At 36.2% G+C, this 20,043-nt stretch overlaps 1 protein-coding gene across 1 annotated transcript in view; it reads right to left on the reverse strand.

Annotated features, from left to right (window-relative positions):
• The window catches only part of LOC111051752 (L-asparaginase), a 47,290-nt gene that overhangs the window by 15,292 nt on the left and 11,955 nt on the right, over positions 1 to 20,043 (reverse strand). The window contains 4 exon segments of the mRNA XM_039425509.1: positions 1,978 to 2,090; positions 8,205 to 8,352; positions 8,354 to 8,416; positions 19,134 to 19,259. Coding sequence (XP_039281443.1) covers positions 1,978 to 2,090; positions 8,205 to 8,352; positions 8,354 to 8,416; positions 19,134 to 19,259 — 450 coding nt within the window.

A 20,043-nucleotide genomic window follows, 5' to 3' on the forward strand; every position in this document is an offset into this window, starting at 1 on the left:
CAAGTCGACGGTTTGGCATTTCTCTTAATGTTTAAATGTTTGAATGTTTAAATGTTTATATGTTGCGCATTTACGGTGAAACGCGGTAATAGATTTTCATGAAATTTGACAGGTATGTTCCTTTTTTAATTGCGCGTCGACGTATATACAAGGTTTTTGGAAATTTTGCATTTCAAGGATAATATGAAAGGAAAAAGGAGCCTCCTTCATACGCCAATATTAGAGTAAAATCAGACTATGAAATTATTCATCATAAATCAGCTGACAAGTGATTACACAGATGTATGGAGAAGCCAGTCTATTGCTGTATTTCCATAAGGTCTTTAGTTTCAATCAGGTACTTGTGGATGAGAATACTGCGTGAGGTCTACTGTTCACAGAACTACTAGTTTTAAGAGAGATTTGTATGCATTTCTGGTTGACGAGGCATATTATAGTATTGAAGAGTTTTTAAATGATAGGGTGTTATAATTTGTTCAACAGTAGAATTACAGTTATTTGTTGTATGTAAAGTGTAGAAGAATGTTATAATATTTATGTGACGTGCAATATTTTTGTAAGCTTCTGTTATTGTATTTATTTATTTAATCTATTTTTCAATACCTGTTGACATGGCCAGTTGTGAAGTGTTTTTTTTTTTTGCTTAATAAAATTGAATTTGAATTTGGACTGATAAACTGAAATTGTGCATATACAAAGTGTGCCAGAGAACCTTACTTATTTGAAAAAAATCCCGTAAATTAGTCGTGTAGAGGAGGGGGCGCATCTGTAGGGGGGTTAGTTCTCAAGTTTATCCTCCCTCAAGTAAATTAGCCATCATGCTCTGGTCTAGAGAGCAGCGGGCCTTCGCAGTTGAGAGAGTCTTTTCTAATGGTCGATCACCTTCCACGCTCGATTTGAAATTCCTCCCCACATACTCGTTCCTGGTCATAATTCGATTCTCTCGTGGGTTAACTCATTTCAAGAGTGTGGAAGTGTCGCTAAACCCAGAAATTGACTTCAACGAACCATCAGAACTCCAGAAAATATCGAAAGAGTGAGGCAGTCAGTTGTGCGTTCTCCCAGGCGTTCAGTTCGCAAACACGCAGCTGCTATGGCAATTTCTGACTCCACTGTTCGACGAATTTTCCATGAAGACCTTCAACTTCATCCCTATAAATTGGCTGTTGTTAAAGAATTGACTAAACGCGATTTTGTTGCCCGTCAAAATGCATGTGATATGCTGATTGACAACCTGCCTGAAGACTCGGTCATTTTTTAGTGACAAGGATCATTGGCATATGCAATTTTTCAAGGGTTTTTTTGAAATCTCTGGTTTATGTCGATCGACCACGGTCCATAGCACACCTCAAGAACAACATTCGCGACACCATTGCCAACATACCTATTGATATACTGCAACGAAATTTCAAAAATTGACTACATCAGTGTATGCGCAATGGAGGTCGCCATTGATCTGATTTCATTTTCAAGGCTGCCTGGAAGAAAAATGAAATATTGTATTCTCATATAAAAAAAATTGAAACAATATCTGAAGTACTTCTGTTTTTAATGACCTTTCAAATAAGTAAGTTTCTCAGGCGCACCTTGTAGATTCTTAATATACCGAGGGTGGTTGTAGGCCTATTTTAAATTCTTCAAGATTTCAGTAGGTTGAGTTTACAGTTTTTCAAGTAATTAATCAGACCTTGCGGAGCACGGGTTACCTGCTAGTCTTTGATAAAGGAAGTTTTGAGATTGTCAAGTTTCGAATTGGACACTTGCGAAGCATGGGCCACCTGCTACTAAAAAATGATTATTGGAAACTTGGATACACCTAACTAGCAATTGGGAGGTACCGGGTTCGATTCCCGGGATGGCAAATTATTTTTGGATGGTATTTCTCATCAAATTTCCTTCTAGCTGTTTATCCTGTATTATGTAAGTGTATGTTTATCAATTTATTTATTATATTCATATTATATACTATGAACTCACAGTTTGTGTAGGAATACTTGGAAATATCCTGAGAAGACCAACATGGCTGTTCAGATTAGATTGTACTCTGAATTTTTCTATAGTACAAGGCCTGTAGATTTCTCTGTAATCAACTGAAAAGAAATCAAGGCATTAGTACAACATTAATTCAATGAAAATATATACATATAAATATGGGAAAATCCAAAATATATTCAATAGCATAATAATAAATTCTAGAAAGCTATAGAATTGATTGATATAAATTTAATCAGCTCATAATAATTCTCTCTGGGAACTATAGAACCCTATATTTTTTGTGGAGGCATAGATTTTTTTGTAGTTGTGCCTTGAAGAAATAATTAATTACAAGCGTAGGCCTACTACTGACAGTGAGGTCCACGTTTTAATGACTGTGTTCAATTAGCAATAGTATTGCTATCCTTGTCTATCATTTAACAAAGCGGATAGCGCAATCTCTTTCTTGATTTGCTCTGTTACCAGATCGTCTTTTAACAATTTAGGATTAATAATTAATTTAAAAATATAATATCACAATATAATAATATAACAATATAATTAATATAACTATATAATTATATAATTAATATAACAATATAAAAATATGTTCATCTTAATTATGAAATTATCGAAAAATATAATTCATTGCTTAATAAAATAGGCTATAATTTACTAGCCGTCAGGCTCGCTTCGCTCGCCATATCCGTCTAGCCAGGGGGCTCCGCCACCTGGACCCCCGACTGGATCGTCCAGAAATGAGATCATCGGGCTCGCTACGCTCGCCTGCATTTTTCATTCGAGCATGCTTCATTCCATCAGAAAGTCAAAGTACTGAGAAAACGCAGAAAAGCTGAGAAAAACGCTGATTTTGGGCGTATCTATCTTTAATGAAATATTAAAGTCACCTCATCACAACATTTTCAGACCCTACCTAAACATCTGTCTAAAATTTGGACATTTTCTGTCTATTACTTGATGAAAGAACTGAGAAAAGGCAAAAAACGCTAATTTTTGGCGTATCTTTGACGTTATTGCAAATCATTATTACCCCCTAGCTGAGCTTCTGTACTAAATTTGAACATTTTCTGTTCATTTGTTCTCGATAAAGCTGAGTAAGTGCTAAAAATCGCTGAAAAATGCAGATTTTGGGCGTATCTTTGAAAATTTTTCCAAATCCTTTCTTAGTGCGCCTCTAAAGGGCCAACTGAACATACCTACCAAATTTGAACGTTTTTGGTCCGGAAGATTTTTAGTTCTGCGAGTGAGTGAGTCAGTCAGTGAGTGAGTGCCATTAACTGTTCATTCTCATTTAAAATAATCTAATAATAATAATTATTATTATTTTAAATGAGAATGAACAGTTAATATAGGTACATCTATATATATATATATATATATATATATAAAAGCGAAATGGCACTCACTCACTGACTGACTCACTCACTCGCAGAACTAAAAATCTTCCGGACCAAAAACGTTCAAATTTGGTAGGTATGTTCAGTTGGCCTTCTATATGTCAATGCCTTCTATAGACGGTAGATGATACAGGTTTATTGATGTACCTATATTAACTGTTCATTCTCATTTAAAATAATCTATATATATATATATATATATTATATATATATATATAATATATATATATATATATATATATATATTATATATATATATATATATATATATATATATATCTACCGTCTATAGAAGGCATTGACAAGACTAAGGATCGGCAACGTTGTTCTCCTATCTTTCTTCACAGCCTTTATAACGTGGACTCCACTATAGATATAAAAGTCAAGATTTATTTATTCATTTATAATATTATAAAGAAGAATCGGCTTATACACGTAGGGGATAGGAGTTTCAGGTTTGAACTACTGGATTGATTAACTTCTTCAACATTTCAGTAGCTCTAGTTACAAGTTTTTAATTTTTTAAAAATGTTTTTGAAATTCGCCGATGATATTGTTATTATAGGAAATAGCACCGAAGATGTATGTAGAATGATGAAGGAAATGATTGAAGTAACAAAAAAGGTTGGATTGAAAGTAAATTTTGATAAATCAAAAGTAATGATTTATAACAGTGAAAGTAACGAGAGAGTATTAGAGACCGAAGACGGAAGGATAGAAGCAGTTGAACACTTCATCTACTTAGGACAGAGAATAGGGAGAGATGGGCAATGGGGAGAGATTACTAGAAGAGTGGCAATAGGTTGGTCAATGTTCAAGAAATACAGCTATCTCTTCAGATCTAATATTCCCATGGAAAGCAAGAGACGCCTACTTCAAACATGTATTCTACCAGTAATTCTATACGGCTGCGAAACGTGGACTCTCACTCTCAATGAGAAAATAATCAAGAAACTCAGAACAAGTGTGAGATCGATGAAAAGAATAATGATAGGAGTGAAAAGAATAGATAGGAAAACCAAAATATGGATCAGAAATGAAACAAGAATTGAAGATGTAGGTAGAATGATAATGGAGAGAAAATGGAATTGGGCAGGCCATATCGCAAGGACAACGGATGGAAGATGGACCAAAACAATACTCGACTGGCACCCATGCACGCTGAGCAGAAGCCGAGGAAGGCCTCCGTACAGATGGGACGAAGAATTCAGGAGAGTATGCGGCGGAGCGACGTGGCAGAGAGTAGCAAGAGAAAGGACGGAATGGGAGAGAATGAAAAACGTATTCAAACAAGTCTGGCTCAACAAGGATTGAAATGAAGAAGATGAGAGAAATCTTTACTAAACGCACTCGTACAACACTTTATCCTTCTATGGGAAAAGAATAATTATACCCCAGCATCTGCTGATTATTGCCTTTTGAATTGTATATAGCTTTTGATTTTGATTTTTTTTTGTAATTGTTTAAGAAAACAATAAACGGGTTATTTATTTATTTATTTATAATATAATAAAGAAGAATCGGCTTATAGACGTAGGGGATAGGAGTTCCAGGTTTGAACTACTGGACTGATTAACTTGCAATTTCGCATTATAGATTTTAAAATTTTTCGAGGATGGTTATAGGACTATTTCTAATTCTTCAACATTTCAGTAGCTCTAGTTACAAGTTTTTAATTTTTTTAAATGTTTTTTCTAGTTCAAGTTTTTGATTACACCCTTGTCTAATTAAAGTAGTGTCTTGAATAAAGGCCTATTTCTAATTCTTCAACATTTCAGTAGCTGTAGTTACAAGTTTTTAATTTTTTCAAATGTTTTTTCTAGTTCAAGTTTTTGATTAGACCCTTGGCTAATTTAAGTAGTGTCTTGAATAAATGAGAAGGATAGGCCTACTAATCTGTCACATTGAAAAACTTTTGTGTATGCCCATCTTTAGAGACGAGCACCCTTTGATCTTTTTACGATTATTCTGTACTACATACAGATGAATAGTCTATAGTGAGATCCCCGTTATAATGGTAGTGTTTGATTGGTAATGATTTCGCTATCCTTGTCTATCATTCAACAAAGCGAATAGCGCTATCTCTTAATATTACATCAATAAACCTGTACCAGCTACCGTCTATAGAAGGCATTGACAAGACTGAGGATCGGCAACGTTGTTTCCTATCTTTCTCCACTGCCATTAAAGACCTTACTATAGTCTAGCACATTGGATAACTTTCGAATAGGCCCATCCCAAGAGGATGAGATTCTGTCATATGCGGACAAGCTCTTTGAGCTATGCATATATGTATTATTTTCAGTCTGAATTTACTGTGTTTGTTTATCCATGAGTTATTTATTGACCGAGCGAAGTAAGGTCTAAGATTCAAGTCGACGGTTTGGCATTTCTCTTAATGTTTATATGTTGCGCATTTACGGTGAAACGCGCTAATAGATTTTCATGAAATTTGACAGGTATGTTCCTTTTTTAATTGCGCGTCGGCGTACATACAAGGTTTTTAGAGATTTTGCATTTCAAGGATAATATAAAAGGAAAAAGGAGCCTCCTTCATACGCCAATATTGGAGTAAAAATCAGACTATAGAATTATTCATCGTAAATCAGCTGACAAGTGATTACACAGATGTGTGGAGAAGCCAGTCTATTGCTGTATTTCCATAAGGTCTATAGTTTCAATCAGGTACTTGTGGATGAGAATACTGCGTGAGGTCACGAGCGGGACGGTTTCATGCGTTGTACAGGACTCTCGATTTTGAGCTGAGTGACAAGAAATACATTGGAAAGGACACCCAAATGTGGGTTATGAGGTGGATTTTCAAGGCAAGGGGTGAGCTGATCCATTTGAACTATAAACCTTGGGTAGCTAATGGGAACTATATTTGCTCGATGTGCAATCTGAAGGAGGCTGAGGATGTATTCCATTTCATTGTTCGATGCCCTTGTTTGAAGGAATGGAGGAAGAAATGGTTTGGTGTTGTTGAACAATCAAGGGAAGAGTTTACTATGTACATGAACGGCAAAGATTGGAAGAAACTAGCCTCTTACTGTAGAGAAGCCTGGAATTACAGACATGTTCTCACCCAGAAATTTAATTGGTAGAGCTATCATTGGCTATGTAAAATCTGACAAAGCATTTATTGGAACGGTTCCACTTGTTACTCGTTCCGCTACTACGTAGACATCATGTCGTCATTTTGTCCGTCCGCGCTGACCAGTGACGTCACAGTCGCGGTTCTTTGCCACTGCTCTAGTCAAGTTGGTTTCCTATATTATTTGTATTTTTCGTCGGATTATTTGCCGTTGCAATTTTAATATTTGTACTATTCGATTTTTTGGAATTTAATCTTGTCTTTAGGCATCTTACTTTCTAGATATTTGCCACTTTTTCACCAAACGTTTGTAGACGTTTCACATACGTGGCTGACATTTCCGCCTTCCCTTTTTGTTGCTAGCGCCTTTAGTTTGCTGCTTGTCTTTCAATGGAGGATAGTCGGGTGTGCATATCGCGCCCGGTCTAAACTTTTCATCTGAATTCATCGGACCTACGAAACGTTTTTAAAAGTGAATTATTCATCGTAAATCAGCTGACAAGTGATTACACAGATTTGTGAAGAAGCCAGTCTATTGCTGTATTTCCATAAGGTCTATAGTTTCAATCAGGTACTTGTGGATGAGAATACTGCGTGAGGTCTACTGTTCACAGAACTACTAGTATTTTGTATTTTCAGTTATTATATTATCTTCAGTCTGAATTTACTAGATTCAATATTCAAGATTTCTTCATTGCAGAAAACATTTATACAAATGCATAGCATCGTCATAGATTAAACATGGTAAATAAAAGTATTTACATTCAAAGAAATAATATTAAAAACACAAGCATACAAACATCAAACAAAATACCCTCAAATTAGAAACTCCTCTTTTCTATATGGACATATTTCTATTAACATCTTTTTTATGGCTCTTTTAAAATTACCCACTTCTAGCTCTTTTAAATTAATGTGCAGGAAGCTTATTATAAGCTCTTATACCGAACTCCTTAAAACAGTTCAATGTATTTGCATAATTGCACTGGTTCACTCTAAGCGATTCAGAATTTCTAGTGTAATGGTTGTGAACGTTGCTATTTACAGAAATACTTGCTAAATTAATTTTTACATACATACGACATTCAAGAATGTAAATAGCCGGTACTGTCAAAATCTTGATTTTTTAAAATAAATCTACACAGTGAAAACGACTATTCACATTAGCAATGACCCTTACTGCTCGTTTCTGTAACACAAATAGTTTATTTAGATTCGTATCATTACCCTAGGCAACAACACCATAATAAAAATGAGAATGAAGATAAGCAAAATACACTGAAATTAAATCACTCTTATCAACAATGAACTTCAATCTATTTAACATAAAAATTCCCTTCGGCAGTTCGCCACATAATATTTTGATGTGTAAGCCCCATTTTAAATTGCTTTGAACTGTAATACCGAGAAACTTTGCATTGTCAGGTTGAAATCTAAATCCAAATTCTAAAGTTTTGTCCTTATTGAGACACAATGAATTAGAAGCTGTCCAATCTTCAATTATTTACTGTGTTTGTGTATCTATAATATTGTATATTTTGTATGACTGACAATAAATAAATCATTCATCATCATTAGAATCCTTTGATCCTTTTTTGTTTATTATAAAAATCCTTTGGTCCTTTTATTTTATAATATCATGAGAATTCTTTCAATAGTTGAGTATCCTTGAAGATGAATTAAATTTAGAAATAAATCGACAATAATTCGAAATTCACCTTCAATTTTGTGACCAACAGTGGCAAGAGGTGGGAAGTTTGGCGAGTCAAAGGCGTCGAATCTATTTGAGCTGACCTTGACTGTACGGTTACCTCGGTACAGTCTGTAGTTGAAATACACCGACACCTCTGGGATGATGTAGTTTCCCCGCCAAAATAAGGGCCGACAAGAAGTTGTCTATTCCGTCACTTCTCACATCGAAAATGGGGATCTGGAAAAGAGAAACAAAAACTAATTCACTTCTCAAATCTTAAATTATGACAATAGCAGTCTGATTTTTATGATTAAAAATATTATAGCTTCTACCGCCATAGAGGTCAAATCAAATGTTTTTATTGTCGTTTACAATATAATACATGTATTGACAAAATCATGAAAACGGAGCATAGTTCTTAGCCCATAGAGAGAGGATAGCATAATAAGATATCCCATGGTATAGGTCATTTATGTTCCAAATTTCAAGTCGATTACTGTACTGTCGACTACTGTCTATTATTACTGTTTTGTTGGGAGTGTAAGAGCGGCACAGTATGAGAGACTACCAGCGTCACATATAGCTTCACCAAAAACAACTACTATAGTCAGGTCCACGTTATAATGGCAGTGGAGAAAGATAGGAGAACAACGTTGCCGAACCCCTCATCAATCAAAAATCGGTGTCTTTTCAACAAATCAACAATTCAATATTCATGCAATTATTGATATAGTGGAGTCCACGTTATAATGGCAGTGGAGAAAGATATGAGAAAAACGTTGCCGTTCCTCTGTCTTGTCAATGCCTTCTATAGACGGTAGATGATACAGGTTTATGGTGTAATATTAACTGTTCATTCTCGTTTAAAATAATCTATTATATTTTATCAAGCAAGAAATTATATTTTTCAATAATTTCCTAATGAATTTCCATAATTAAGGTGAAAAATTTTGTTAATTAATCATTAATTCTTGACAGAATCCAAGGGCAGGGCAGTGGACTGTGGATGATAGTTGGGTATAAATACCTACAAATAAATCTTTGAATTCTGTGCATAAAAATACTGATAGCTTGAAGTGTGGTAAGTACGCCAATAAAAGACTAAATGAATCAACAAGATAAGATTTAATAATAATAAGATAATAATAGGCAGATGGCCACATACAAAAACAATGAGTCAAATATCTTGGGAAAATTACAACATGTGAAATAATGTAGAGAAATACAAAATTTAAATGAAATTAGGTCAATGACATTAATGACCATTGAAGTCTGACAATAATTGAAAAGATAGTATTAATGATACCTGAAATGAATATAAATTGAGTGCTATAATGAAGGTTATTGCTGTAAGATATAATATTGATGATTAAACAATGACAATAAGCTGTAAAAAATGCTCAGCAAGTAACATACATAAATAATATATGCGGCATAGGCCTTCAGTGATTTGAATGTCAAGATAGACTTCGACCAAACAATTAATAGGCGTCACTGGCCTTAAAATAACACTTAACAGCTAAGGGTAGCTAATAAATATAATGAAGATTGTCCAGGTAAATATAGGCGACATGGGCCTTCAATGAATTGAATGTCAAGACAGACATCAATTAGAACGAGTAATAGGCGACAGTGGCCTCAGAAAATCACTTGTAAAGCCAAGGGTAGCTGTCAAATCCAATAAATTAATAGTTGCTACTATTGAATACAATATTATAGGCGTCAGTGGCCTCAGAAAATCACTTGTAAAGCCAAGGGTAGCTGTCAAATCCAATAAATTATAGTTGCTACTATTGAATACAATTATATAGGCGTCAGTGGCCTCAGAAAATCACTTGTAAAGCCAAGGGTAGCTGTCAAATCCAATAAATTAATAGGCGTCGGTGGCCTCAGTGAATTGAATGTCAAGATAGACATTAACTAAATAATAAGTAGGCGTCGGTAGCCTCAGTGAATTGAATGTCAAGATAGACATTAATAAATCAATTAGTGGGCGTCAGTGGCCTCAGAAAATCACTTGTAAAGCCAAGGGTAGCTGTCAACTCCAAAGAATAATTGCTACTATTGAATACAATTATATAGGCGTCAGTGGCCTCAGAAAATCACTTGTAAAGCCAAGGGTAGCTGTCAAATCCAATAAATTAATAGTTGCTACTATTGAATACAATTATATAGGCGTCAGTGGCCTCAGAAAATCACTTGTAAAGCCAAGGGTAGCTGTCAAATCCAAAGAATTAATAGGCGTCGGTGGCCTTAGTGAATTGAATGTCAAGATAGACATTAATAAAACAATAATGATGCATATGTAAATGAAAATTGAAAAGAACGATTTACATAACCTGAATAAAATTTTGAAGAGGAGATGCGGCCAGGCAGACAGGCAATGACTCCGCAATACCAACAGGAACAGGACATCAGCAAGCGATGAAGTGATCTGGCCATGTGATGACAAGCATGGAAACGTCCACTACAGCAGGCGAATCCCCCAGTGGAAATGTAGGCTGGAGCAAGTAGAATTTCAAACGAATAATCCGATCTTCAAGTTGTGGAATTTTTGGATTGATTTCCAAACGGTAGAGATGATGCACTTGAAAGTTTGAGTTTCACGAGGTGAAGCCAATTGTAGAAAAATGGCAACTGAAGCCTACACGAGGTTGTAATTTTTGACAAAGTTTATCAAAGCAATATGCAAGCAATCGATGAATAATTTAATCACAATTGAAGAATAGAATAAATGAATTAATTTGCAGAAGTAATTCACACTTTAAAAACGTTCTGTAGATCAAATAAGTAGCGATGAATGCTCACACGAGGTTGCAATTCTTGACAAAGTTTATCAAAGTTTAACAGAGTAACTGAGTGAAGAACTCGATGAATAATTGAATCACACTTGAAGAATAGAACAAATGAATTAATTTGAAGAATAATTCACACTTTAAAAATGTTCTGTAGGTCCGATGAATTCAGATGAAAAGTTTAGACCGGGCGCAGGATGCACGCCCGACAACCTCCATTGAAAGACAACAAGCAAGCTAAAGGCGCCAGCAACAAAAAGGGAAGGCGGAAATGTCAGCAACGTATGTGAAACGTCTGCAAACGTTTGGTGAAAAAGTAACAAATATCTAGAAAGTAAGATGCCTAAAGACAAAATTAAATTCCAAAAAATCGAATAGTATAAATATTAAAATTGCAACGGCAAACAATCCGACGAAAAAATACGAATAAAAGTATAGAAAACCAGCTTGACTGAAGCAGTGTCGAAGAACCGACTGTGACGTCACTGGTCAGCGCAGACGCACAAAAGACACAGCGCGCAGACAGACAGACATGATGTCTACGTAGTAGCGGAACGAGTAACAAGTGGAACCGTTCCAATAGATGCTTTGTCAGATTTTACATAAACTGGGCCCCTTGTGTCATACGGGGGTATGGCACAATAAGAAAAAGTAAGAAATATGTAAAATCTGGCAAGGCAATTGGAAATTGAAAACTGGGCCCCATGTGAGAACCAGGGGAAAAAACAATGAAACCTGAAAATACAATATGAACCATAAGAGCAAGGGGATTAACTAGAATCCTCATCAATGGGAAGAGGTACTAAACTCGAAATAGCTCTCTTAAAAGTGCCAGAGGGAGTGAGAACAGTGACAACTCGAACCTTGTCGTCCTTACCGGGATGAACTTCAGTAATGCGCGCCAGCTTCCAAGTGGACTGCGCGGAACCAGGATCCTTCAAGATGACAACTGTACCGACCTTCAAATTTTCATAATTGCTTAACCATTTGCCTTTTTTCTGAAGAGTGGTTAAATATTCACGAGACCATCTATCCCAAAGCTCCTGGATAGAAACAGCAAGTTGATACCAACGTGAACGATGATCAATGTGTTTGGTGTTAGGCGGCAAGAAGGGTAATGACGTAAGTGGACGTCCAATCAAAAAATGACCTGGAGATAAGTAGGCAAGATCATGTGGATCTTCCAACAAGGGAACAAGAGGGCACGAATTCAAGATGGCCTCGACCTGAGCAGCAAGAGTACAGGTTTCTTCAAAGTTAAATACCTTGTTGAATGTAACTACAAGGAATATGCGTTTGAAATTTTTTACCGCATTCTCCCAGAGTCCACCGAAGTGCGGAGCCCGAGAGGGAATGAAGTGCCATTGGATGTTGAGTACAGACATAGTGTCATGAATATCTGATTTGAGACGATCAGAGGACAAAAATTCGTGGAGCTCACGTAGTTCATTGTTGGCACCAACGAAAGTTGTGGCGTTGTCCGAAAAAATAGAATGCGGGATGCCACGACGAGCAGAAAAACGAATCAGAGCGGCAATAAATGCCTTGGAAGTAAGTTCCGAGACAGTTTCAATATGAACGGCACGAGTTACCATACACACAAACAGCGACAAGTATGCTTTAGAAAAAGTACGAGATTTGGGGCCGCCTACACGGATGGAAATAGGACCGGCGTAATCCAAACCACAATTATAAAAGGGAAAATTAGCCTGTACGCGGGCCGCTGGTAAACTACCCATGATTTGCTCAGAGCAAAGAGCCGAAAAGCGAAAACACAATATGCAATGCCGCAATACACTTTTGATGGTGCGACGGGTGGAGGGAAACCAAAATCGTTGTCTTACACTGGCCATGGTGGCCTGCACCCCAGCATGACTTAGACGACGATGGTGAGCAACAATCAATGCACGAGTGAATTTGTGATTGCTAGGCAACAATATTTGATGTTTATAATCAAAAGAAGCATTTGCATTTTGCAAACGTCCACCAACTCTGAGCAGAGAATCTGAATGAACGAATGGTGACAAGGCTTTAATAGAACTATTAGGCAATAGCTCCTGATTTTGACGCAATGCTTTAAGTTCGGCAGAGGAAGCTTCTTCTTGAATAGATTTGAAGATACAATTTTCAGCTTCTGAAATTTCAGAGATAGTTAATTGACCAAAACGCGGAGTGACTGAATTTTGTTTTTTACAATTATGAATGAACCGTAGAACATATGCAGTTGTACAAACGATTTTGTGATGAGTTGAGCAACTATTGATTATACCTGAGATAACATCATTATGAGAAGAATTAGTAGTTAATACCTGAACTGATTGAGAACTGTTTTCCTGAACTGATTTCTGAAACTGATGAGAGACATCATTTGAAGTTAGAAAATTCGACGTGACCCTACGGGGAGCGGCCACAGGTGAAGTGGGGAGGCACGAAGGAGGTGCTGCAATAGGACGAATAGCTTTACAAGAACCAAATATGACCCAACCTAGACTGGTTTTCTGAAGAATGGGAGCGTTTTGAGCCAGATACAATTTACCAGGCTGAAGTATCGATGCAAATATGCCAGCACCAAGTAACAAATCTACAGGCTTAGATTGATCAAACAATGGATCCGCTAATTTGAGTTCAACGGGAATTGAAATTTTAGAAAGATCGATGTTCACCCTAGGAACATTAGATGATATGCTATCAACTACAATACAATTTTCTTCAACCGACCACGAACGATCAGATGAAGACAAGCAAACGGAATGAGAAGTAGATGATTTGGTCCTATTCTCACCTACACTATGAATCAAAGTGTCAGAATACAAAGTAACAAGTGACAATTTTTCAGCCAACCTAGTTGACATCAAATTACAATCAGAGCAAGAGTCTAAAAGCGCGGTTGCTTTAATAAATTCCCCACTAGAAGTTTGAACCAAAACTTCGGCAGTAGGTAACAAGGCGACAGTTGATTGCTGTTGCAAACACAGAGACGAAGTGGAGCTCATTGTGACATGAGAGTTCTTCTGAGGCTGTTCTGCATAAGAAACAGCTTGCTTAGTTGTTTCCACATTCTGAACCATGACGGAATTCAAAACAGCATTCTTGCCCCTGGAGGGAGCAAAGGATTGAGAATGAATAACATTTGAAGTTACCTTATCCTTAGAAGTAGGCTGAGTGTCCCGTGATTGAGGATACGACCTGTGAAGAACAGTGTGGTGACTCTTGCCACAAAGTGTACACGATTTGTCCGAACAAACATGATTGGGTGCGAAAGGCTTGAGGCAATTATAACATAACCTTTTGTCACGGACAGCGTTCCAACGATCAGTAACCTGTAACTTCAATAATTCATTACAACGATTTGGAAAATGACCAACAGAATTACAAAAACTACAAGGTGACATAGAAGAGGTAGTAACCTGCATCCTAGCTTGAACATTCGATTGATTTTGGTTGAACTTCGGCTTGCTATGAGCACCAACCGAGTTGGATGTACCTTGCTGTACATTTCCTTGATGATGGTTAGCTGAGCTTGAAGCAACAGCTTCCATGATTTTGCATTGTGATCCCAAAAAATTCCAAAATTTATCAATGGTGGGAATGTCATGTATACCAACACTCTTTTCCCATTCTCGAACAGTAGCAGTATCCAACTGCAACAACATTTTGTGCATATACAACAAGTCCTTGATTTGGACTCCAAGTTGAAGCGCTTCGAGTGCGGTGATGTGGGACTTGCAAAAGTCAATGAATGCCCGTAATGATTGCGGACAGTTACGCTTTATGGTAGGCGGAGATTCAATTGCCGTGACGTGCCTGGCAGCAATTAATCTCTTGTTGTCATACCTCTCCCTTAAGAGGTTCCATGCAAGCTGAAAACCATTTTCGTCAGCTTCAATGTGTTCCACTCTAGCAAGAGCTTCACCACTGAGTGATTGACGAAGATAGAAAAATTTCAATGAATCATTAATGTTATCTTGATTACCAATAATATTAGTAAAAGCACTTGAGAATGCTTGCCATTTTGAAAGCTCCCCATTGAAGCGTGGAAGCGGAATCTGAGGCAACTGAAAATTTGCCAAAGGTGCGTTTTGAGATGTTGGCCGCTGGGAAGCACCAGCAGTGGCCTCATTGATGCGTTGTCTGCTTTCAAAGGCAGTTAATGCAGCGTTTGCCTTAGAGGTAATGGAGATAAACTTATTGAGTATCTCAAAATGAGTTGAAGTGTCCTGTGCTTGCAACTCTGAATTCCATAATTGTTGATGTATCTTATCATACTTAATTCTAAGTGAACCTAGTTCGTTTTTTACAGTCAATAATTGATAATAAGTGGCTTCAGTGTCCACAACATAATCGTTATAGCTGGTAATGAACCAATCTATTTCCTGGTGTAAATTGTCTCTTGCATTGAAAAGAGCAGAAGGCTCAGGAAGTGAATCTTCCTCATGATCGGACATGCTTAAAAATTAACAGAAAAACCTGAGTGAATGACGCGATAGTGCACTGTAGCAATGCGATTGCTGCGCCAATAAGCAACCTTGGGCGCTGGTCCAGTACGCAGAGAGGCACGCCTGTGCGTTTGAGGCAAGTTGTATCAAGCTTGCTGTGCGGCGAGTCAAGTAGCGAGCTCGCAAGGCGGTGTAGTTTGCCGTGCGTTGTTTTCTCAATGCACAATAGCCGTCTGTGACCAGTTCAGTGCGGTTCAGTCTCTCAGGGTACAAGATAGTTGATAGCTGGTGCATACACGTCGCAGCGTGCTTTGAGTTGCAGCCAGTACTGAAAATTTGAAACAAGTGTGTGAATGCTTAATATTAAACAATATAAACATACAAAGGTACAATGAAATCAAATATACTCTAGAGTGGGACCTAATCATTGGCGTCAAGCTAGACTATTAGGCACACGGTCACTGAAACCCCAAGGTTCAATGGACCAAGAAATGGGTAATAAAAATTAACAATTATCCTAGGCAAACTGGGTCAAAGATGACGGGCAGGAGGACCAATTTTTACAATTGGTCCAATTAACAATTACCCAGGTAAACACTGGATCAAGAAATCTGGCCCAGATGAACCAATTTTTTTGACAGAATCCAAGGGCAGGGCAGTGGACTGTGGATGATAGTTGGTATAAATACCTACAAATAAATCTTTGAATTCTGTGCATAAAAATACTGATAGCTTGAAGTGTGGTAAGCACGCCAATAAAAGACTAAATGAATCAACAAGATAAGATTTAATAATAATAAGATAATAATAGGCAGATGGCCACATACAAAAACAATGAGTCAAATATCTTGGGAAAATTACAACATGTGAAATAATGTAGAGAAATACAAAATTTAAATGAAATTAGGTCAATGACATTAATGACCATTGAAGTCTGACAATAATTGAAAAGATAGTATTAATGATACCTGAAATGAATATAAATTGAGTGCTATAATGAAGGTTATTGCTGTAAGATATAATATTGATGATTAAACAATGACAATAAGCTGTAAAAAATGCTCAGCAAGTAACATACATAAATGATATATGCGGCATAGGCCTTCAGTGATTTGAATGTCAAGATAGACTTCGACCAAACAATTAATAGGCGTCACTGGCCTTAAAATAACACTTAAAAGCTAAGGGTAGCTAATAAATATAATGAAGATTGTCCAGGTAAATATAGGCGACATGGGCCTTCAATGAATTGAATGTCAAGACAGACATCAATTAGAACGAGTAATAGGCGACAGTGGCCTCAGAAAATCACTTGTAAAGCCAAGGGTAGCTGTCAAATCCAATAAATTAATAGTTGCTACTATTGAATACAATTATATAGGCGTCAGTGGCCTCAGAAAATCACTTGTAAAGCCAAGGGTAGCTGTCAAATCCAATAAATTAATAGTTGCTACTATTGAATACAATTATATAGGCGTCAGTGGCCTCAGAAAATCACTTGTAAAGCCAAGGGTAGCTGTCAAATCCAATAAATTAATAGGCGTCGGTGGCCTCAGTGAATTGAATGTCAAGATAGACATTAACTAAATAATAAGTAGGCGTCGGTAGCCTCAGTGAATTGAATGTCAAGATAGACATTAATAAATCAATTAGTGGGCGTCAGTGGCCTCAGAAAATCACTTGTAAAGCCAAGGGTAGCTGTCAACTCCAAAGAATAATTGCTACTATTGAATACAATTATATAGGCGTCAGTGGCCTCAGAAAATCACTTGTAAAGCCAAGGGTAGCTGTCAAATCCAAAGAATTAATAGGCGTCGGTGGCCTTAGTGAATTGAATGTCAAGATAGACATTAATAAAACAATAATGATGCATATGTAAATGAAAATTGAAAAGAACTATTTACATAACCTGAATAAAATTTTGAAGAGGAGATGCGGCCAGGCAGACAGGCAATGACTCCGCAATACCAACAGGAACAGGACATCAGCAAGCGATGAAGTGATCTGGCCATGCGATGACAAGCATGGAAACGTCCACTACAGCAGGCAAATCCCCCAGTGGAAATGTAGGCTGGAGCAAGTAGAATTTCAAACGAATGATCCGATCTTCAAGTTGTGGAATTTTTGGATTGATTTCCAAACGGTAGAGATGATGCACTTGAAAGTTTGAGTTTCATGAGGTGAAGCCAATTGTAGAAAAATGGCAACTGAAGCCTACACGAGGTTGTAATTTTTGACAAAGTTTATCAAAGCAATATGCAAGCAATTGATGAATAATTTTATCACAATTGAAGAATAGAATAAATGAATTAATTTGCAGAAGTAATTCACACTTTAAAAACGTTCTGTAGATCAAATAAGTAGCGATGAATGCTCACACAAGGTTGCAATTCTTGACAAAGTTTATCAAAGTTTAACAGAGTAACTGAGTGAAGAACTCGATGAATAATTGAATCACACTTGAAGAATAGAACAAACGAATTAATTTGAAGAATAATTCACACTTTAAAAACGTTCTGTAGGTCCGATGAATTCAGATGAAAAGTTTAGACCGGGCGCAGGATGCACGCCCGACGACCTCCATTGAAAGACAACAAGCAAGCTAAAGGCGCCAGCAACAAAAAGGGAAGGCGGAAATGTCAGCAACGTATGTGAAACGTCTGCAAATGTTTGGTGAAAAAGTAACAAATATCTAGAAAGTAAGATGCCTAAAGACAAAATTAAATTCCAAAAAATCGAATAGTATAAATATTAAAATTGCAACGGCAAACAATCCGACGAAAAAATACGAATAAAAGTATAGAAAACCAGCTTGACTGAAGCAGTGTCGAAGAACCGACTGTGACGTCACTGGTCAGCGCAGACGCACAAAAGACACAGCGCGCAGACAGACAGACATGATGTCTACGTAGTAGCGGAACGAGTAACAAGTGGAACCGTTCCAATAGATGCTTTGTCAGATTTTACATTCTACATTGTTAAAAGACAACCTAGCAACAGAGCTAAGCGAGAAAGAGATAGCGCTATCCGATTTGTTGAATAATAGATAAGGATAGCAATACCATTCGTAATCAAACACTGCCATTATAACGTGGACCTCACTATGGTTAGTCAAAATAATTCAATTGAAAAAAGCAGGATAAATTTATTCACATCAATATAGATCTAATCAGCTCTTATCATTGAAAATTCTTTACAAGACTTCCTCAGGTTAGAGGTTCAGAGATCTTATGATGATTGAATAAATAAAATATAGGTAACTGTTTATTTTAATTTTCAATTATTGGATAAACTTGAGCAATATCATTACCATTGATCCAGTGATAATAAAGATTTTGCCCTAGTTCTCTAATTTATTAGATTTTTTTATTTATTACCTAGGCTTAAAATACTTCTAGAAAGTAGTCTTTTTAAAATAATAAATAATAATACATAAATAAATATTCAATTAATTATTATTTTACTCAATTATTGTATAAACTTGAACAAGATTCTCACCATAGATCCAGTGATAATGACGAAGATTTTGCCCTAGTTCTCTAATTTATTCAATTTTTGAGCTTTTCTATGATTATTTAGTTAAACACAAAAGATTAAGTTCAGCCTTACCATTGATCCAGTGATAATGACGAAGACTTTGCCCTAGGTCTTTAATTTATTCAATTAATTTTGAGCTTTCCTATGATTATTTAGTTGATCTCAAAACATTGAGCTCAGCCTTACCATTGATCCAGTAATAATGATGGTTTTTCCCAAGTTTTCAAACATGAACGATAATGCTGACGCTGTGTAAGGTAGAGTATCGGTTCCATGTAGAATCACAAATCCGTCGTACAACTCATAAATTTGCTGGAAAAACAAAATTATTCTATTAATTTATATAAAATGATAATAGGAAAATGATGAAGAAAGAAGAGCAAGGTTTACTTTATGATAAAATCAAATCTGAATCTGTTTAAATAATAAAATATTTTAATACTGCTACTTGAATGTTCAATTATATAGTGAGGTCCATATTATAATATCAGTGTTTGATTGGCAATGATATTGCTATCCTTGTCTATCATTCAACAAAGCAGATAGCGCTATCTCTTTCTCGTGTAGCTCTGTTGCCAGATCGTTTTTTAACGACATAGAAATATAATTAACAAAATATTCAATTTTGAGTATGAAAATTCATTATGAAATCACTGGAAAATATAATTTAATGCTTGATAAATATAATTGATTATTTTAAACAAGAATGAACAGTTAATATTACATCAATAAATCGGTATCATTTACCTCCCTGACAAGACAGAGAATCGGCAACGTTTTTCTTCTATCTTTCTTCTATCATTATAACGTGGACCTCTCTATAGAAAGAAACTAGTGCCCTTGTGATATTTTAAAACTATATTCTCAAATATTTAATACAAGGGTAGTAGCTATTTTCTATAATAAACTCTTTATAACAAATCAACTGCAGGATTTGAGAAGAATGTGGTTTGTATTGAATTTTAATCCAAAAATAAATAAATTATTAATAATAACACTCAATTCATAAATATTGCAAATAACTGACCGTAATCAAATTTTGATATGATTTTCTAGATTCATATTGATTGTTTCCTTAAATACTATTAGAGTGTAC

The sequence above is a fragment of the Nilaparvata lugens genome, chromosome 4, assembly GCF_014356525.2.
Source record: "Nilaparvata lugens isolate BPH chromosome 4, ASM1435652v1, whole genome shotgun sequence".
Taxonomy (NCBI): domain Eukaryota; kingdom Metazoa; phylum Arthropoda; class Insecta; order Hemiptera; family Delphacidae; genus Nilaparvata; species Nilaparvata lugens.